General features: G+C 41.4%; 1 protein-coding gene across 6 annotated transcripts in view; it reads right to left on the bottom strand.

Annotated features, from left to right (window-relative positions):
- STS (steroid sulfatase) overlaps positions 1 to 20173 on the bottom strand; it is a 285243-nt gene that overhangs the window by 200677 nt on the left and 64393 nt on the right. For 2 of the 6 annotated variants that reach the window (XM_074029462.1, XM_045383843.2), the window contains exon 1: positions 12888 to 13135. The exons of the other annotated variants lie outside the window; for them this stretch is intronic. In XM_074029462.1, coding sequence (XP_073885563.1) covers positions 12888 to 12898 — 11 coding nt within the window. In that variant the 5' untranslated portion in view covers positions 12899 to 13135. Of the gene's footprint in view, positions 1 to 12887; positions 13136 to 20173 lie in introns of those variants that run through there. 6 annotated transcript variants of the gene reach the window in all.

Here is a 20173-nt window from a genome sequence, read left to right as displayed (position 1 = left end):
TAAAATTTGCCCACAGTGATGTAATCATCACATCCTTGGTGAGTCTTCAGGGATCCAAGCCACAAGAACCCAGGGAAATATAAGTGGACCTGACATCTACAATCAGCCAAAAGGCACTTTAAGGAGAGCCCCCACGTGTTTGGGTGTCCACATCAGCTCACACCATGGTCCCTGATGGTGCCTAGCTCACGCTCTCCATGCTTCTACTCAACGGAACCAGCCTTCCCAATCCCAGGGTCTCCAGACCTGGGCTGTCTGCAGCAAAAGCAGATACATTTTTCTCATGCTCCTGTTCAAGGTGGGAAACTGCTCACCGGCTGTATCTACCAAATTGGTGTAAGTAAAGGTGAAAACAAATTTTAATGGAAACCTTGCCAGCCTCTTCCCCTTGGCTAAAACATATCAGAGGCAAACTAAGGTACCAGAATACCCAAATTGCAACAGAATAAAATGTATGTCACTCTGCCTTCTCCAAACCCATGTTCCATTTCTCAAGGTGGTTAAAAAAAAATAAAGGGGATAAAGTCCTATAAGTGTCTTTTGCTAACACTAATGCACTGTATAAAGGTTTCACTAACCCTAATGCAGTGTATACATGCACCATCCCTCCCTCCTCACTCATGCACCTGCAGGTGGTGCCTGGTTTTGGGGACCACTCCATTTCCCAGAGCTTCTGTTTCATTCTGCTTCTACCAAACTCCTGGCCCCTGGGCTCTGGGTCTTAATCTGTTACCCCAGATGTGGTCCTTAGGTTTTCCTAAGAATTTCCACTTACCCTCACTGTTGCTCTTTGCCATAGGATCCCAATACCCTAACAGGACAACCAGAAAGCAAGAGCTGACAATTACCCTCTGTCTACTCAAGACACATGTGGCCAGTTGAAAATGTTTACAGAAAAAAACAAAATTAAAGTTATAGGCTATGAAAAGAGCAGTCAGCTTTAATTGCTAATTGTCACAGGTGAGTGGCGACTCTCTGTGGTTGGTGGTGCAGGAATAAAAAGAATTTACCAAGACAGTTGTAGGTTAAAAAAAAAAAAAGCAGATTTATTAGAGAGAGTATGAAAATATGTTGCAAGGGTGCAACAGGCAGATCAGTGAGAGAAGAGCTGACTGCAAAGAGACAAAGGCTTCCTGGGGATTTTATAGGATGGCACTTGTGCTGTGTGCTGAAGAGGGCTTTGTGCAGTACCGATAATGCCAAGGTCGCAGTGAGATAACTTGCAATTTTCTATCAGCCAAGGGTCTGGTGATAGCTGGGTGCAGGCAGACTGTCAGTTATTTGCACAGGAGGGCTACGTGTTCTGGAGCATGAAGAAAAGGAGACTTATAAGTTACCTGCCTTCTCTTTCTACTTTCCCTCCTTCCCCCTAGCCTGACCTCCCTCCCTAATTAGGACTCCACACTAATTAAGATGTGGAAAGCCAAAGGGACCAGTGAATACACATTGACAAGGTAAAGAAGCCACAAAGCCTTGAACTCATAGTTTCTTTTTAAATTATGACAAAATTCACATAACATCAACTTCACCATTTAAACCACTTTAAGTGTTTTAGTACACTTAAAGTGTTTAGTGCATTTAGTACATCCACTATGTTGTACAACCATCACGTGTATCTCATTCCAGAATGTTTTCATCACCCCTAAATGGAGATCCCTGTGCCTGTCAGTGGTCACTCCTCATTCCTCTCTCCCAGCTCCTGAGAACCACTAATTTGCCTTCTCTCTCTATGGATCTGCCTATTCTGGACATTTCATATGAACAGAATCATGCACCATGTCTGGGTTGCTTTCACTTTAGGGAAATCATGAATAATGCAGCTATGAGCATTCACGCCTGTTTTCAATTCTTTTGGGTACATACCTAGGAGTGGAATGGCTGGGTCATATGGAAAGTCTAGGTTTAAATTATGAAGGAACTACCAGACTGTTTTCTAGAGTGGTTGAACCACTTCACATTCCCAACAGTGATTTATGAGGCTTCCAATTAAAATCATGGCCTTTTAAGATCCATCAAAAAGCTAAGGATGGACCTGGTAGTGGCTCATGTCTGTAATCCCAGCACTTTGGGAGGCCAAAGCAAGAGGATTGCTTGAGACCAGGAGTTTGAGACTAGCCTGGGCAACATAGAAAGACCCCATCTCTACAAATAAATAAATAAATAAATAAATAAGCCAGGCATGGTGGCACATGCCTGTAGTCCCAGCTACTCAGAAGGCTGAGGTTGGAGAATCTCTTGAGCCCAAGGGTTCAAGGCTGCAGTGAACCATGATCATACCAGTGCACTGCAGCCTGGGCAACAGAGTAAAACCCTGTGCCCCTACGCCCCCCCGCCCCCCCCCCCCAAAAAAAGGCTGAAGATGCAGAAAAAACATACATGAACCAGAATCCAGGATGTGATGAACCTTCCTACAAAGAAGAAACCTTCAGTTGCTTTCACCCCTGGTAGCAGGAGTGGGGAGAAGAGGAAGAATCCAGCTGACATTGAAAGGAGTTTTTAATTTCACTTCTGGGCGACATGAAAAACTGGGTGTAGGCAGGCTGGCACGGCAGATCAGCCTCCGGCCAGACAGCCCACCTGCAGCCAACCCTTCAATGCACTCCTGCAGTCTTCATGAAGCCCCCTGGGGAATTGTACACCACACAGTGCAAAAACAAACTCAGAGTGAGGCAGTGCAGGGAAGCTCAGACACACTCCTCCAAGGCACTCTGAATCTTTCCCATGGGCAGCCACACACCTATCCCTGTCCCCAACCTAGGATGGGAATTTGGAATGACCAAATCCAGGGCAAGACAGAAAACAAAGAGGACTCTTCAAAAACCCAACAAGTGAGCAGCCAGGCTGTAACCAGAGCATGACTTAGAGTCTCACCAGTGCTCAGATCCTAAGCTCTGCTAAAGGGAAAGTGTGGATCCCCTCTCAAAGCATCTGAAGCCAAGGGGGTGAGCAGAATCTAATTAAAACCAAACAAATGACATTCACGCTGACACAGCAGCTTACCAAGGGGCCACACAGATGAAGTGTGTGATGTTTTCTAGGCGAAAATATGACTGACTCGGTCTCCACTATTTTTTACAACCAATGTCTATTATGCATGCATATTTATGTTTGCGCATATGACATGTGAAATAGCAGGAGGTATGCAAATGTTAGATATTTCATCTATATCCTTTAAGACATGCATAGGAAATCCATAAAAGAATCTAGCAGGAAAGGCAAACAGCATATGTTAAGAGATGGGAATTTCAGGGGCAAGATGAAAATACGAAAGAAGAAACAAACAGAAATGCCAGCTATCAAACAAAATAGATATAACATCAGAAATAAGAAGTTCATGTCATGGGCAAAGAAAAGAATCAGAGAACTTGAAGACAGGTCAAGAAAATTATCCAAATTAAAATGAATTAAAATGTAAAGAGTAAAAGGTAAAATGAAGCAACTATTTCTATTCATCAAAAGATACATTTAAGAATGTGAATAGGCTTCAGGCAATAGAAGCAAAAATAGACAAGTGGGACTACGTCAAACTAAAAAGCTTCTGTGCAGCAAAGGAAATAACGAAGTGAAAAGGCAACCTATGGAATGGGAGAAAATATTTCCAAACAATATACTGATAACCATATATCCAAAATATATAATGAACTCCCAAACTCAATAACAAAACTACAAATAACCCAATTAAAAAATGGGCAAAGGACTTCACTAGACATTTCTCCGAAGAACACATACAAACGCCAAGAAGCACATGAAAATATGCTCAACATCACAAATCATCAGGAAAATGCAACTCAAACCCACACACAACGAGATATCACTCCACAACTGTCAGAACAGCTGCTCTTAGAAAAACAAACAACAAGAGACAAGTGTTAGTGAGGATGTGGAGAATTTCTTTGCACACTGTTGGTGGAAATGCAAAAAGGTGCTGTTGCTGTGAAAAACAGTATGGAAGTTCCTTGACAAATTAAAAAATGGAACTACCTTGTGATCTAGCAATCCCACTCCTGGAAATATACCCAACGGCCCTGAAATCTCAAAGACATATCACACTCCTCTGTTCACTGCAGTACTATTCACCATAGCCAAGATATGGAAGCAACCTAAATGCCCATCAACAGATAAATGGATTTAAAAACAACAACAACAAAAACATGGTCTATACATACGATGGAATACTATGCAGCCTTAAAAGGAAGGAAATTCTACAATATGTAACAGCATAGATGAACCTTGAGAACCTTACGTTAAGTGAAATAAGCCAGGTAGAGAAAGACAAATTCTGTATTATTCCACTTATATGAGGTATCTAAAGTAGCTAAATTCATAAGACTGAAAAGCAGAGTGGTGGTTTCCAGGGGATAGGGGAAAGGAAAATGGGGAGTTATGAGTCAGCAGGCATAAAACTTCAGGTAAGCAAGATGGATTAGCTCCAGAGACCTGCAGTCAAACATTGTACCAGCAGTCGACAATACTGTATTGCACACTTAAAATTTTAAGAGGTTAGATCTCATAGTATTCTTATCACTATCAAATAAAAATTTTTAAAAACATATTGCATGGAACAATGACAATGGCAAATACTAAGGCCACTGTTCATTATTTCACATTTTTATGTCTATTCTAAGACTTTTGCTTGGAAACTTTGCCGAATAATATGTGCTTTCCTTAATAACTATGTGCTTGGAAACTTTCCTTAATAATACAAACATCCATGTTTTTTATTCCAAACTCTCAAACCAGCATATTGTCTCATCAGATAGCAAAATAAAGCTTGCTTTTATTAAAAAATAAATAAATAAATAAATAAATAAAAGACGATTTGAACATGGCCAATAGAGTAATTAGAACCAAACAATGGCTATAGAAAGGTTTTAATTTACTTTTTGGGAAATGATTGGTTCTTTTAGATGCTTCTAATTTATCATCAAGTGAAGAGAGTGGGACTATTAACAGGATACATGAGATAACTTAAAATAATTCAAAGTAACATTCAATTTTTTAAAAATTAGGAAAAAGGGAATATAGATAAGCAACATAGACCAGGGAAACTTATTTGTAAGACAACTATTTTTTAAATATCCAGAATATGTAAAGAACAAATCAATGATAAAAAAGGAATGAAACAATACGATGGGTAAAACAATTGAATATGCACTTTATACAAGAAGATATACAAAAGGCTAATAAGCAAATAAATAGGTATTCAGCCTGATTAGTAATCAGAGAAGTGAAAATTACCACCATGAGATACCATTTTACAACCCCTATGGTGGCTAAAATAAAAACAAAACGAAACAACAAAAAATGGAAAATACCAAATGCTAGTGAAGATGCAGAATAAGTGGAACTGTTTTTTTCTTGAGACGGGGTCACGCTCTGTCACCCAGGCTGGAGCGCAGTCGCACGAACAAAGTTCACTGCAGCACTGACCTCCTGGGTTGAAGCAATCCTCCCAAATAGTTAGGACTAAAGACAAATGAGCCACTACTCTGGCTAATTTTTTCATTTTTGTAGAAATCAGGTCTTACCATGTTGCCGAGGCTGGTCTCAAACTCCTGGGCTCAAGCAATCCTTCCACCTCAGCCTCTCAAAATGCTGGAATTGCAGGCATGAGCCACCGTACCTGGCCCCTAGAACTCTTATATATTACTTGTTGAAGTGTAAACTCATGCAAACGTTTTAGAGAAAAGTTTGGCCATTTCCTATACAATTGAATAGACATGTATCTTACTGTGAAGCAATTACACTACTCAATGTTTAAACAAGAGAAATAAAACTATCTATCCACCCAAAGCCTTAGTCACAATAACCAAAAACTGGAGACAATCCAAATAGCTATCAACAGAAGAATGCATAAACAAACTCTGGAACATCAATCTAACATAAGACTACTTAGCCATGAAAATAAACGAACCACTGATACATGCAACAACCAATAAGAATCTCACACACATTATGTTGAGTGAAAGAGGTGAGACCCCAAAGAATCCATATAGCCTGAATCCATTCATATGTAGTCCAAGAAAAGGCAAAAATTATCTATGGTGATAGAACTCTGAAAAGTGTTTGTCTCTGGCTGGGGTATTGATTAGAGAGGAGCAAGAGGAACGTTCTGAGATGATAATGGGCATGCGCTACATATTTTGTTTGGGACAGTGATTATATGTGTGTATAAAATTATCAAAACTTATCAAACAGAACATTTAAGATCTGTGCATTTTACTGTAGGAAAATTATATCTCATAAAAATATACTAAAAATAAGAAAAAGAAGAGAATTGGCTTTGTTATCTATAAAATGAAGTCATGGGCTACAGCCAAGATTCTCCTCTAGCTTTTACATTTTGGGATGCATCTAGGACTTCACGGTGACAGAGCTTGTTTCCTTAAAAAGATAATAAATATGAAACACTTGAGAAATATGCAGAAAGAAGTTAACATAGAGGACCTGAGATTGCTCTCCTTAGAAAGGCCTGCTTGTAATGTGTGCTCTCGGCTGGCAATTGGGAATTAGATTTGGGGAGGGTTCTCACCTTCCCAGAATTAATAAGAATGATGCACTCTGCCTGAAATGCTTGTACAAACAACATAGTTTATGCTGAACACCTGCTTTCTGTCTGGGAGTCTGCAAATTTGGTAGTACTAGGCAAAGGGCACTAATATGAATAGCTCCCAATAAAAAACCTGGGTGCTGAGTCTCTAACCAGCTTCCCTTGTAGGCAACACTTCACATGTGTTGACAGCTCACTGCTGGAAGAGTTAAGTATGTCCCGTGTGACTCCTTTCAGAGACATACCTGGAAGCTGATGCCTGGATTCTGCCAGACTTTACCCCATGCGCTGTTTCCCTTTGTTCAATGTGTTCTGTATTTTTTTGTTGAAATACATCTTAGCCATGAGCCCCACTATGCACTGAGCCTGTTAGTCCTCCTGGTGAATCTCTGAGCCTGGGAACCTCCAGCACAAGAAACATCAGACCATTCTGGCTTCAGGGTTCTCACTGTCTCCTCCCACACGTTTTCTATTATTGAATCCGAGCTACATTCAGTCCAGTGAGCCAAAATGCATTTATATAAAGGTTGATTCATAGCTGGGAGTCACATTAACCAGAGGATATGAACACAAGGACAATTGCTGTCATCTCGCCTCCTGGAACAGTTCTAGACCTCAGACTACTGTTTTAAAGTTTCGACGGCTTTCCAATGAGGACCCCAGCTGTTCTTATACCTTAGCCAGAGGCTTTGAAAGACATCTTCCATAGCCCACTGGTGAAACTGCAAGTGCCATGCAGAGAAAATTACAGGGAAGAGAGAATTCAGCCAAGGAAGACAGAAAGAGCAAAATAAAGTTGGAAGCAAGAGAAATGTTCCACCAAGTAGGAAACATCAACCTTCAAATGGGGAAGGCTTTGAGAACCACAGACAGTTAGACCCAGAAGGTTCTATGAGACCTCATGGGTGGTGAATACCCTCGTTTTACAGATTGTCTTAGTCTATTTGAGCTGCTATCATGGAATACAACAGATTAGGTGGCTTATAAGCAACAGAAATTGTCACAGCTCTGCAGGCTGGAAGTCCAAGACCAAGGTATTGCAGAATCTGTGTTGGTGAGGACCTGCTTCCTGTTTCATAGACAGGAAGTGCCTTCTCCCCATGTTTTCATATGGTATAAGGAGTGAGGGAGCTCTCTGGGGTCTCTTTTATGTGGGTACTAATCCCATTTTTGAGGACAACCCCCTCATGATTAATCACGTTCCAAAGGCCCCTCATCCAAATACCATCATCTCGAGGGTTAGAATTTAAATATATGAATTTGGGGGTGGGGGGGAATAAACAGTCAGTCCATTGCATAAGTGAAGGGACTGAAGTCCAGGGAGGTTAAATGCTTGACTCTAATGACAGCCGTAAAATTGGTATGAGGAGGGACTAACCCTACCCCTGTGCTTAGTGCTACTGGTTGATGAATTATCTAGTGCTTTGAAACCATTACATTTTAATTCCTGATCAAGTCAGAATTTGGCTAGTATAAAAATAATGTCCAGGACACCTACTTTTCTCACTGAAGAACTGAGAGGTTTTTTTTATTGTTTGTTTGTTTTGTTTGTTTGTTTGTTTGTTTTTGAGACAGAGTCTGGCTCTGTCACCCAGGCTGGAGTGCAGTGGCGCGATCTCAGCTCACTGCAACCTCCACCTCCCGGTCATTCTCCTGCCTCAGCCTCCCGAGTAGCTGGGACTACAGGCGCCCGTCACCACGCCCGGCTAATTTTTTGTATTTTTTTTAGTAGAGACGGTGCTTCACCGTGTTAGCCAGGATGGTCTCGATCTCCTGACCTCGTGATCCACCCGCCTCGGCCTCCCAAAGTGCTGGGATTACAGGCGTGAGCCACCGTGCCCAGTGAAGAACTGAGAGCTTTAAGTGAAAAGATCAGATCATAAAGTCAGCTTGTCCCCCTTTCAAATATTGGCTTTATTACTCCAAGCTTCCATGTCCCATTATCTCCATTTTTAAAACAGATGAAGTGCACCCAACTTCCAAGGCAGATGGGAGGTGTCCAGTGAATGATATTCCACTCTTTTCCTTTCTCCTTCTCTTTCAACTAACTCTCGCCGATGCCTCTCCTTGGGTCACAGTGATGTTTCATGTCTCAGAATATTTCCATGATGACGAAAGTGAAAAAAAAAATGAATGTCTATGTAGTCTATGTCTTCTGCTGGTTTCCATAAGCTTAAAAAAATACATCTAATTCACTCTTGGCTTTAGTTCATGACTAAGTCCTCAAAAGCAAATGCAACAAAAACAAAATTAGGCAAACAGGACTTAAACTAAAAAGCTTCTGCACAGCAAAAGAAACAATCAACAGAGTAAATAGACAACCTACAGAATGGAAAAAAAAATTGCAAACTATGCATCTGACAAAGGGCTAATATCTAGAATCTACGAGGTACTCAAACAACTCAATAAGAAAAAAAAACAAAAAACAAATAACCCCATTAAAAAGGGGGCAAATGACGCAAACATTTTCCAAAAGAAGACATATAAGCACCCAAGAAACATATGAAAAAAAATGTGCAAGACCACTAATCATCAGAGAAATGCAAATTAAAACCACAATGAGGTACCATCTTACACCATCAGAATGGCTATATTAAAAAGTCTAAAAACAACAGATGTTGTTAAGAATGCAGAGAAAATGGAACACTTGTACACTGTTGGTGGGAATGTAAATTAATATAACCTCTATGGAAGACAATATGGAGATTTCTCAAAGAATTGAATAGAACTACCATTTGACCCAGCAATCCCACTACTGGGTATGTACCCAAAGGGAAAGACATCATTGTATTAAAAAGATACCTGCACTTGTACATTTATCTCAGCACTAGTCACAATACCAAAGATAAGGAATCAACCTAAGTGTCCATCAACAGAGGATTGGATTTAAAAAAAAAGTGGTATATATATTCCATGGAATACTTCTCAGTCATATAAAAGAATGAATTCATGTCGTTTGCAACAAAATGGAGGGAACTAAAGGTCATTAACCTTACTGAAATAACTCAGAAAGTCAAATACTACATATTGTCACTTATAAGTGGTTGCTAAACAATGGATAGACATGGATATACAAACTGGAATAACAGACACTGGAGACCATAAAAGGTGGGCGGTGAGATAGGAGCGAGGGTGAGATAGGAGCGAGGGTACAAAGTTCACTATTTGGATGATGGATACACTAAAAGTCCAGACTACTGCTACACAATATATCTCTGTAACAAAATTATACTTACACCCCCTAAATATATAAAAATAAATCAATGCCTAAAAAGCAATAGGAAAAAAATACAGATAATGAATGCTATCTCTTAGACATAAATTCCTATAGGGCCATCTAATATTAATTGAATATTTAGGGCAGTAGTCTCTGTTCTGAGATGGAAAGCATTGCAAAAATCTAGATAGAACAAAAAACTTAATGATGATAGTTGCCTTTAGTTTAAACACAATTTTGAAAAAGGCGGAAAACTTTTTTTGTTGTTGTTGCAGCTGAGGGCATCCTTTCTCACAAATAGCTCTGTTTTTGTGCTCAATCCCACTGGGGAGGGGTTCTAATTGAAGACTGTCTTTTATAAAGCAGAGATGCCCTTGACACAGATTTCCATATGTTAAGTTTGCTTAGGTTTCAAGCCTATTGTTACTTGCAGACAGACAGTTATGACAACAGTAAACCAACAAGATCCAAATTCAAACAACATGATTACACAATTCTACTTAATTAGCCAATGACAATTCCTTGTTTATTAAAATGGTTCTTGCCTTGGTCTGTTTGGCTATTATGCCAAAGTACGATAGACTAAGTGGCTTATAAACAACAGAAACATATTGCTTACAGCCCTGGAACAATAAATTTGTTCTTGGAAGTGCAAGAACAAGGCACCAAGAGATCCAGTATTTAGTGAGGACTTGCTTCCTGGTTCGTAGATGGTGCCTTCCTGATGTGTCCTCACATGGTGGAAGAAGCAAGGGGACTCTCTGGGGCCTCTTTTATAATCACTATGGGAAACCAGTCCCATTCATGAGTTTCCACCTTCATAACCTCTTCAACTCCCAAAAGCCCCACCTCCAAATACCATCATCTTAGGGGTTGGGGTTTCAACATATGAATTTTGGGGAGTCAGAAACAGTCAGTCTATAAGAGTGCTTATGCAAATGCAAACAAATTTATGCCCAATATAGCCAGAGAGTATGCTGCGTATATTAGGTGAATGTCCACAGATAAACATTGACTGCCTAGGGGGGCATGTGGTGTGATGTCACTTTATAAACAACCATGTCATTTTTAAATAAACAAAGAAGGTATTAATTATCTTTGTTTTAGTTAGACTAGTTAATGCAAAATTTCTCTGACATAAGATTCCTGAATTCATATTCCTAAAGATGGTTCGTGTGCACCTAGGAAGCTAAACAGTGATCTTTTGGTGCCATCTTGAGCTCTCTGGGAACAACGTTGGCCTCCTGTGTTTTGAGGTAATGCTACCAGACTTCCTCCTTCCAGTAATATCAGCAGTGGAATGAATAGCCATTCTAGCTTAGAATTTGAAAATCATGTGTTACAGCATCTACACGTTTTAACTAGCTAAACAAATGCTCCACAAGAGTGCTGATTAAAGTGTTGTACCGAATCGGAGAGGTTATTGAGCCTGTGCTATATAGCTCTGCACTATTCCATAATTTACATCAATGATTTGTATGAATCAACTGTCAGAATATTTACCCAACATGGGGAAGACGGCATGTGCATCAGAAGAGAACACAGATTCAGAAAAGACCTTGAGAAGTGGAACAAAAGATAGAAACTAACAAAATTAAATGCAATGGGGAAAACGCATAATCTTCTTATTTAAGAAACGTAATCAATGGCACAAAGATGCCAATATTTAGATGTGACCTACTTGCAGCTCCTGTGAAGAAGACTTTAAACAACTACAAAGCGAGTTTAGTCAGCTGGGGAAGGGAATGACTGAGAAGCCTGAAGTTAATACTAGTTTGGTGTACATTACGAAGAAGAAGATGCTTTTGGGACAAGGAAGATGAGTTCCACTCAGCTGTTTACACAAAGTCAGACCAGAGTTGGAATATTTTTCAGTGCAGATCCCTGTGATTTAAGAGGGATGGAGACTCAGTGGTATATCAAAGGAGAGCGATCAGGATGCTTAAGGGTATAAAAACCATCTGACGGCCGGGCACAGTGGCTCATGCCTGTAATCCCAGCACTTTGGGAGGCCAAGGTGGGCTGATCACGAGGTCAGGAGATCGAGACCATCCTGGCTAACATAGTGAAACCCCGTCTCCGTTAAAAATACAAAAAAGTAGCCGGGTGTGGTGGCGGGCGCCTGTCGTCCCAACTACTCAGGAGGCTGAGGCAGAAGAATGGCGTGAACCCGGGAGGTGAAGCTTGCAGTAAGCCGAGATCGCGCCACTGCATTCCAGCCTGGGTGACACAGCAAGACTCCGTCTCAAATAAAGAGAAAAATCTGACATCCAGGATTTCTTAGGAATTGGTAACATTTCACACAGAGCGGAAAATGGCATTTGAGCTGCACTAAAGTGTGTTCGAATGGTGGTCTGTAAAAGAGAGAAAGGATTTAGCCATTGTCTCAGAAGCCACAGCTGGGACAGTATCCAGAACAGAACCAGGAACTTACAAGTGCTGCCAGACCACGAAATGATCAGCCTCTCAAAGTCCCTTCCTCCCATGAGGGAATTGGGTGGAGGGTGAAAAGTCCTATCTGTCGGGGATATTGCAGAAGGGACTTGTTTATGGAAAATTAGGAAATTTAAACAAAGTGGTTCCCACCATCTTTCTCAACCAGAAGATTCTGACAGCCCATAGACAAACTCGTCATCTGAGATACACAGAAGTGGAAACAAAAAAATAAAAGCACACCAATGGAGACAGAAACCCAACAAAACAAGCATTCTTTCCCTCTCTGCAACACACATGCACAATGCTCTTCCTCGCTCCACCTTTTAGACAGTGAATGACATCTCCTGATGCAATAAACTTGATAGGAAGATGATAATTAACAAATAATTTGGCAACAAAATTTAATTATAGGTCATTTAGATGTTTTGAAACAGTCACAAAAGCGATTTGCATGTCACTAATTAGCCCCATTTATAACCTCTCCTAAAATGTTCCCTTGCTAAGCCTCACAGAAAATCATTATAATCAATGGAAATTACCAAGCAACAACAGATTTAAGAAACAAGAACAAGACAACACATGTTGGGAGAATATGCAACACAAGGAGGTAGCTGCTGTGAACATCCCAACTAGTACGTTTCAAGGTTAAAAGCTCCCAGCCTGGCCAGGGGAATAGACACTTACCTTAAAGGCATCTCCAGCTTGAGATCCTGTTGTTGGGGAAGTGAGCTGTGATGGAGGAGACTGCAACCTCATTCGTTCATCCTCTGTTCATGGTTTCTGCACCAGTGGGAGTTTAATAAGCATATTCCCATGAGAAACCTCTGCTTTGAAGCAGGCCAATCCTACTCAATCACTGCAACCTCACTACAGCTGGGTCCCGTCAGCTGCTGGAGGCTTGGCCAACAGCACTGTGCTTGGGCAGATAATGTGAGGCGGAGACACTCTGCCTAGTTGCTGCATTCTTTTGGGAGTTTCAGGTGATCCTGGTAAACTGGATTCTTCAGAAGGGGCAACTTCTCCCCCTCGGTATGATTTGTGTCAAAGATAAATGCAGACATAATCTGATACCCAAGCGGTTTATGCTAGCAGCAGTGATATGAAACTTATAGCAGGAACAGGCCAGTGACATGGGCCATAGAGAACGAGATGGTCAGATAAGAGACTGAATGGGAGTTCAAGGGATTTTTCCCCGTCTCTTATACCTGTATTCAGTCTGGGTCAGTGACCAGGCATTTCTTTCCTAAAGGAAGTTTAAGCTATTCTTATAAGAGTGAACTTTATTTTAAGGTATTTAAAAGCTGCCCCTGTGCTGAGGTGGTTTTATGTTTTAGAAAGCCCCTTGGGGCCAGGTTTGCTAACTGCAGAGCCAGGTTGCATCATACTGCTAAGTGACAAGTGGTGTCAGCCTGAGAGACCCTCAAGTGAGCTTTTTCGCAATCATTGATCTTATAACCACAACATATCTCTTATTATATGCTATTCCAGCCTAAGTAAGCATTTTCTTGGTAGACTCCTTGAATATTTTCTCCCTTTCATTTCAGCAACCATGACAAAACAGAAAAAGAGGTTGCTAAGTTGAAATACCACTGACATTGTCGCATTTCACCCGAACCCTTTGATCTTGGAAAACAGCAAAGGTTAAGAAATCCCTTGACAAAGATTCTTTGCTTGACCAAATATAACCCAGTCTCCTGAATCTTGTTCTAAGATTATCTGTGTACTTCTTTGTAAAATCCAGTTTTGGCAAGAAGCCCTCACCCTCAATATCTGATCACACATGATATCAGATCATTCTCTATAGGGTTCCTCAACCTCCACCTGCCCTCAGGCAATGTCTATATGCCTAGCATTACATAGATGTTAAAAGTTAAGCACATAGATTAGTGATGCATACATAGGCATCATTTTACAAGGTCAGCAATCCTACAGGAAAAGCAAAATTGCAGTCTACATATCTATGTGACTAAGGATTTTTTAAAAAGCCAACTTTTCAGATTTCCTTGAAGGGCATATGATGAAGAATGGAGGAAAAAAGAAACACAAAAACAGGAAAAGTATTTGGCTTATCTCAGGAATCTGACTGCATCAAGTATAAAGGTTCCTTAGAACATATGAATGCAAAGTTAAAATTTTCCTTAGCAATTAAAAATGCTGTGCACTAATACCCTGCTTTCTAATGTGACTCAATTCAACAACGTGGGGAATGTTTACTACATTTCCAGCTTGATGTCAGGCAATGGGGAATACAAGTTCCAGTTCTGCAAAAATTCATCAACTCCCTTCTTAGTTCAAGAGAGAGGCTGAGAAATGAGAGGAATAAGACACAAAACAGTCCCAAACTTCCATGATCTGAGAGTGGGAAAAGGCCAGATTATTACCCATCAGGCACACTCTCTAAGGCCTTTTTAGGGGCTCACAAAATGTTTTAATTTGTGTTATAATCAGAAGAAAAGAAAATGAACATTGGGGATTGAAGATCATATTGGTATTTGCACCAATATAGTTGTAAAATACAAATGTTGATATGTTTTATGTTTTTACATAATATATTTTTATATTAAAACATATTTAATATGTTTTGCCTTCATGGCCCATGAAAGTCTTACTGGGCCCTGGGGAAGCGACCTTAGCCTGGTAAAGCAGTGGCTTTGCTCTACAAACACCTGGGGCAGAAATTTGATTTGAAAAATATTGTTCTCTCTTCTCTCTTTCAACCAGATTCCTTAGGAAAACCAAACTAGAGTCAAAACAAACCCCCGAAGCAGTAAGAGGTTGGATGAGATGGGCATACTATTGGGACTAGAACTGGCTCTCATACGCCCGAGCAATTTTAACAAAAAAGCAAGAAGTTTCCATTGAGAGGCTGCTGGCGAGTGTATGGCCATAGGGAGCTGACACGCTCAGGAGGGAAGGTGTGGATCATGTGGAGGCCTCTAAAATCTAAAGCCCTGTTACCTTCTCTTTAGTGCCCAGAGAATGTGGTATGTGATGCAAATGCTTAAAACCTCTTATATCATAGCTGTCTGACCTCTGGGGACCTTCAACTGTCTTCTAGGCCCATCTGTGCACTTGCTTGTAAAATCCAGTTTTAGCAAGAAGCCTGTTAAGTCAATTTAGCAAGAACACCCTACCGCCCCCGCACCCCCCCGCATCTGTTCAACCTCAGTATCTGATCAGGCTCCTCAGCCTCCACCACCCTCAGGGGATGTGTGGTCACCTGGTCAGCCTTCTGCTAGAATCCTGTTAGGTCGGTTGAGCAAGAATTCCGCTGGCCCTTGGTGTTTCCTCTTAGTAGTTTTCCATCCACTGATGGGCACCCTACTCCGTGGCTATGAGTCCCCACTTTCCCATGCTGTATTCAGATCTGAGCCTAATCTTTCTCCCCCACTGCAAGTCCCCATTGCTGTGGTCCCTGCACCTGTTGCCATGGTCCTGAATAAAGTCTTCCTTACTGTGCTTTATCAAGTGCTACTGAATACTCCTTAACATCCTCCTACACCTTGTGTTCTGGAAAATGGCTTATTGCAAAGAACCCCCCTTCCCCATATGACTGAGAAAAGACTCACAGATGTCCCTTGTCTAATAGGACAGAGAGAGACCCTCTAAATCCTCATTCTTTGTCTTACAAACAGTGACAAGTTAGCTGAGCCACTTGTCCTTCCTAGTCAAATGTAGAATCAGTTTCTCTCTTTCCCCCAGAACCCTGAACACGGGCCCATCCTCAGTCTGAGTGAGCAGGCACTTCCTCTTGGGAACAGTCTGGCCTCACGGCAAATGTTTTCTCTTCTACTGTCTAATCAGGCCACCCTTAAATTCAAAGTCAGTGCCTGTTATGTTTTCTAGCCTTGTTTACTCCTCTCCATAAAAGAAAAACCATTTTTGCCCCTAGCCTTTGAGAGGCTTGCAGACCTAGAGTGTTTTCCCTCTTGCATTAAGCCTTTTGAATAAAAGTCCCTCCTTACTCAGTCTGCATTTGTTTTTTTATTTGACACCAATCAGGGGAGACTTTTGGACCAATGGAGTTGCAGCCCTGTTGAAGTTTGATTTTTATATAAAATAAAATGTCCTGGGAGACACCCTAAAGACTAGAGAATCACAGCCCTTGATGTAGCATCCTGCTATTGTGCATCTATTGGAAGCCACATGTCACTTACTCACCATCATGTTGATAAAAAGGGGGTGCAGGTGCATGTCTGCCCCATCTCTTAAGATGTCAGTTGCATCACTGTTAGGTTGCAAGGCAGATAACCCCACTGATGACTCAGTGACTATGGCAAACGTCTCTGACCAGCTTGGGAGGACCAACACATTCCAATATGTTTGCTATGCACATGAGCTCCTAATTAGCCCTCTGGTTCCTCTGCCGTGGACAGCTCTGTGGTCTGTGAATAGGCTGTCATTTTCCTGGGGGTGCCAAGCAGGACCTAGCATTGGTTACATGGTCCCAGCAGAAAAGAAGAGACACATGGAATATAGGAGAATGAGAGTAGAATTTACTGAAAAGACAGCTAACAGCAGTGTGGGCAGGAAGAGGAGGAAGACGGCTCACCCCTGAGGCTGGTACCACTCTGAGGCCCAAAGGGGAAGGAGTGATCCCAGAGCTTGTGATAACCTTTGAGTAGTACAGGATGCAATCCTGGGCAATCCTGCAGGAGGGAACAGAGGAGATGAAAACCCCAACCTGGTTCTCCTTTCCCTTTCATTTGTTGACTTTCCTTGGCCAAAAACAACCAAGATAACAGAAAAGGCAAGACAGCCTATGGATGCTGTTCAACCTGGGCTTCTTCCAGGGTAGAGAACAGGTGGGGATAGGTAGAGGGACTCCAGGGATAACAGGAAAGATTCCAATCCAGGCCAGTCCCCACCGGGGGCATCATTCATCAGGAGCCCTAAATACAGAACTGCATCACTCCTTTCTCACCCTACATTAGATGGTACTGTTCTTCTCCCCATTGCACAAGAAGTGAGGTTTAGAGGGTCCCCACATTTATCCAGGATTTGAAGAATTTGAATGCCAGAGGGGGAGCACTGAATGGAACCCTGGTTTATCTGCCTCCAAAATACCTTGTTCTCACTCCTGGGTATCTACCCAGAGCTAAAGAAGTCATTATACGAAAAAGATACTTGCACACGCATGTTTACAGCAGCACAATTAGCAATTGCAAAAATGTGGAACTAGCCCAAATGCCCATCAATCAACGAGTGGATAAAGAAACTGTGGTAAATATATATATGATGGAATACTATGCAGCCATAAAAAGGAATGAATTAATGGCGTTCGCAGCAACCTGGATGGGATTGGAGACCATTATTCTAAGTGAAGTAACTCACAAATGAAAAATCAAACATTGCATGTTCTCACTCATAAGTGGGAGCTAAGCTATGAGGATGCAAAGGCATAAGAATGATGCAATGGATTTTGGGGACTCAGGGGGAAAGGGTGAGGAGGGGGTGAGGGATAAAAGAGTACAAATAGGGTTCAGTTGTACACTGCTCAGGTGATGGGTGCACCAAAATCTCATAAATCACCACCAAAGAACTTACTCATGTAACCAAACACCACCTGTTCCCCAAAAACCTGTTGAAATAAAAGCATAAATAAAAATACCTTGTTCTCCTAATTATGTGTAATGTGTAAATTCCTTTCATTCCACAAGGGAAGAGAAGACATTTAAAAAAACAGGAGTAGTGTACTGACTCAGATTTCCATTGGAGTATTAAGACAACTAGTCATTCTTTCTAGATAGCCAGTTTCAACTGTGATTAATCAGAGACAACAAGGCCACTGTGAGCATGTGAGGGCTTTGGTGGAATGGTTTTATGGAAAAGTTAGGAAAAGGAAGACATAGAGAAAGCTGCCAGAGTTACTAATTTTGCACTGGGTGTCCCCCTCCACAATCAGTCAAAAAATAATGTGACTCAGCAGAAAAAGGGAACATGTTCAAGGCGGAAAAACATGTAAATAGTGTTTATTGTATTCCTACCATGTACCAGGCCTGCTTTGCATTTTATATAAATGATGATGATGACAATTAATACAATCTTTTATATTTTCATGTTTTCAGACAGGGTCTTGTTGTGTGGCCCAGGCTGGAGTGCAATGGTGAGATCATAGCTCACTGCAGCCTCAACCTCCCATCCCAGACTCAAGCAATCCTCCCACCTCAGCCTCCTGAGTAGCTGGGACTACACGCAGGTACCACCACGCCTGGCTAATTGTTTAACGTGTTTTTTTAGAGATAGGGTCTTACTATGTTGCCCAGACTGGTCTCAAACTAGCCTCAAGCGATCCTCCTTCCCTGGTCTCCTAAAGCACCATGATTACAGATGTGAGCCACCACTCCCAGCCTAGATTAACAGTCTTTAAAGTAGGTATGCTGGGATAGGTGAGAGGAAGTGAAAAGCCAACTGGGACACACAAAAAAAGCCAGGAGCAGCCTGGGAGGGTGGTTGTAAATTGTTCCTTTCCTGAGCTTGGAGATGGACACAGTTTTTACACATGAAGGAAACCAAAATATCCCCTTTTAAAATAATGAGGATTATTGATTGAAAAGAAGGAGGTTAGATGGCAGTGGACAAATTGCCCCTCCATCTGCTTTCCTCACAGCAAGACAACAATTGACAAAGACAAGGTCTTCCTGCCCACCTGTCTGCCTTTGCCACCTTCCTGCCCTCCTGCCTGCCTTTCCCTCCGAAAGATGGTCCACTTTACAACTCTCGCCTATTAGCTCAGAGACAGCACCACAGCAGCTAGAGGCAGATTTTACACTTCCCAGAAATTTACCTTTTGGTAGCCAGCACATGTTCTCCTCTTTGTCTTGTCAGTACATAGGATTTATGACCCTTTGTTAAAATCCTATTTGAGCAAGGCCCCTAAGCCACTGCCTTGAGAGATAAGTATTTTTGAACTGAGGCCTCTCCTGTGTGATGGGTAGAGTATATGCCAATAAACTTCTGATGGTTTTTCTCTTGTGAATCTGACTTTTATTTTCAGGAGAGTGTCTCAACTAGGAACCTATGAGGGAAAGAACAGACATTAGACTTTCTCCCTTACACACACAAAAGAAACATTAAGGAAGTGGGATGTCCATTAGAAGGCACTTCAGATTGTCTCATTTTCAACAGGAACTGCATTTGTAGATACTTACACAGCAAGCATCAAATTCAATTTCATTATTACAATTTAATCAAGCAAATTCACTGAAGTACAGTACTTGTCAGCCAGAAAATTGTTTGTTTAGTATAATTCATCATCAATTACCTTAAAAGGAAAAAATTATGGGACATATATGTGTAAATAACTACGTATTCTGGTTATACCAGAGGGATTATCTGTAGGATCTGTAGATGACCTATCTATTTAAAAGGAGTAACTCCTGGAGCAAGAAGGCACAAAGTCAAAGGTGTGCATTGTATAAAATCCCCTTTATAAACAGCAAACTTTTAGCGTCCCTAGTATCTTCAGACAGAATTCTTTTTTCTTTTTTTCTTTTTCTTTTTTGTGAGATGGAGTCTCGCTCTGTCTCCCAGGCTGGAGTGCAGTGGCAAAATCTCAGCTAACTGCAACCTCTGCCTCCCGGGTTCAAGTAATTCTTGTGCCTCAGTCTCTGGAGTAGCTGGGGATTATAGGTGCGTGCCACCATGCCCACCTAATTTTTGTATTTTTAGTAGAGATGGGGTTTCACCATGTTGCCCATGGCTGGTCTCAAACTTCTGAGCTCAAGCCATCCTCCCACCTCAGCCTCCCAAAGTGCTGGGATTACAGGCATCAGCCACTGTTCCTGGCCCAGAATTCTTTCCTAAGTAATCATTAATAACCACATCCCCTTCTCAGTTCACATCTTCCATTAGTCATATTATCACTTGCATACACCTGGACATCAGCGCATATTATATTTCTTCTCTTATGCATTGCTGAATGATTTCGACTGGCCCAAATGGACAGGCTACAAAGGGAAAGGAATACA

The sequence above is a fragment of the Macaca fascicularis genome, chromosome X, assembly GCF_037993035.2.
Source record: "Macaca fascicularis isolate 582-1 chromosome X, T2T-MFA8v1.1".
Taxonomy (NCBI): domain Eukaryota; kingdom Metazoa; phylum Chordata; class Mammalia; order Primates; family Cercopithecidae; genus Macaca; species Macaca fascicularis.
The sequence above is the reverse complement of the archived record's forward strand: the minus strand, read 5'-3'. Positions and strand labels throughout refer to the sequence as shown.